This window comes from Octopus bimaculoides, chromosome 23 (assembly GCF_001194135.2).
Source record: "Octopus bimaculoides isolate UCB-OBI-ISO-001 chromosome 23, ASM119413v2, whole genome shotgun sequence".
Taxonomy (NCBI): Eukaryota; Metazoa; Mollusca; class Cephalopoda; order Octopoda; family Octopodidae; genus Octopus; species Octopus bimaculoides.
Window position 1 is genome coordinate 5,948,448 of NC_069003.1, and position 1,699 is coordinate 5,950,146.

A 1,699-nucleotide genomic window follows, 5' to 3' on the forward strand; every position below is an offset into this window, starting at 1 on the left:
AGGAGTGATTTTATGGTTTGAATAATATACACATATACAAGAGAGAGCGAGAGAGAGAGAGAGAGAGAGAGGGAGAGAAAGTAAGAGAGAGAGAGAGAGAGAGAGGGAGAGAAAAAATTTCTGAAAAAATACCCGCATCTGTTGGAGAGGGTTGGTTTGTTTACCCTTGAAGAAAAGGCATTAAGGGACCAACTTCCACGTGAAAGAGGGACCCAAGAGTTGATGGGACAAACAAGCTAACTGTTCTAAAGTTTTACACTATGTCTAACTCTAAATTGCCTGCCAAGATTGTTGGTCTAGCACACACACTGCTGGAGTCAAGCAGTAGAGGGCGCTGTTGGTCTGTCGGTAATGGTCTCTGTGGTTGATAATGGTGGTGGTTCTCGTCGGAACTTTGAACTGTTGCTTTGTATCCAAGAACACTGCTGTTGGGAGGAAGATTGCTGTGGCTGGCTAACAATGGATTGTTAGGAATTTTACTGTAAACTTCCTGAGGACTCTGTTGTGGATGTGATGACTTTAGTGAGGTATGGCTGCAGTTTGGTGCAGAATCGACACACGAGGTGTCAGAGGTTGTTGGGGTGTAGGAGCTTGTCGAATTATTATTAACAATGCCTGTTGAGCTAGTAGTTGTATTATTAGTGTTGGTGGTCGGTATCGTCGACGACGGAGGAGGAGGTACATTAGTGTTTGTGGATGAGACCCCAAGGTCAGTGTGTGGTAGGAGAGAATTTGAGGTAGAAGTAAGATATTGGTTTCTGTTAGATTTCCCCGGTTGGTCGTGCTCAACGTGAGTTCCAGCACGAGGAGTGATTGGTGTGCTGTCTGTAGGAGATTCCACTGATGCATCGAGGCCGTTCTCGTTATTGGAACAGCCTGCATCAGTTACCCTGCCAGTGTTACATCCTCCATCTTCAGTCACATGTTTCGAGGGGACATTTGATTGAGTGTGTGGGCGCACGTTGCATGTGCTCGGTGCACCATCCTGCGTTACATTTGCAGTTTGTTCACAAGGAGGAGATATCGTCGTGCCAGGATCTGTGGCTGATAACGAGGGCCCATTGGTGGTCCCTGTATCAGCAACATCAGAGCTGGACTTCACATCTCCTGTGTCATCTTGGTTTGGAGCTTGCGAGGTAGACTGTTCCAATTGACTTTCAGGTTTCCCTCTTTTCGACAAAAGGGGCTCCGTTTGTTCCATACCCTGTTGAAAGAAAAAAGAAAAAGAAAATGAGTTAGAGAGCAACATTGTTAAGATACTAATGTGTTTTAAGGACCATAACAATACCCATTTTCATCCCATAGGCTCATCATTTAACATACCATTATTTTTTTAAACAAATAGGCACAGGTATGGCTGTGTAGTAAGACGTTTGTTTCCCAACCACATGCTTCCAGGTCCTGTCCCATTGTATGGTACCTTGGGCAACTGTCTTCCAATATAATCTCAGGCCAACCAAGGCCTTGTGAGTGGACTGGTAGACAGAAACTGAAAGAAGCCTGTCATATATATATACATGTATATATATATATATTATAAAGATAGATACATATATATATACTAGCAGCTAAGCCCAGTCTCATCCGGTCTGTTTGGATGGTGTGGCTGTGACTGTTTTCGGTTAGACATAATCTATAACAGCATTTCTCAACCTTATCATTTCAGGTCTCCTGTTTCGATTGGAGCCTCCAGCTGTAT

The 1,699-nt window shown here is 44.0% G+C and overlaps 1 protein-coding gene across 1 annotated transcript in view; it reads right to left on the reverse strand.

Moving 5' to 3' along the window:
* Window positions 1-6: 6 nt before the first annotated feature.
* LOC106868716 (uncharacterized) overlaps window positions 7-1,699 on the reverse strand; it is an 8,632-nt gene continuing 6,939 nt past the window's right edge. The window contains exon 4 of the mRNA XM_014914109.2: window positions 7-1,204. Coding sequence (XP_014769595.1) covers window positions 254-1,204 — 951 coding nt within the window. The 3' untranslated portion in view covers window positions 7-253. The remainder of the gene's footprint in view (window positions 1,205-1,699) is intronic.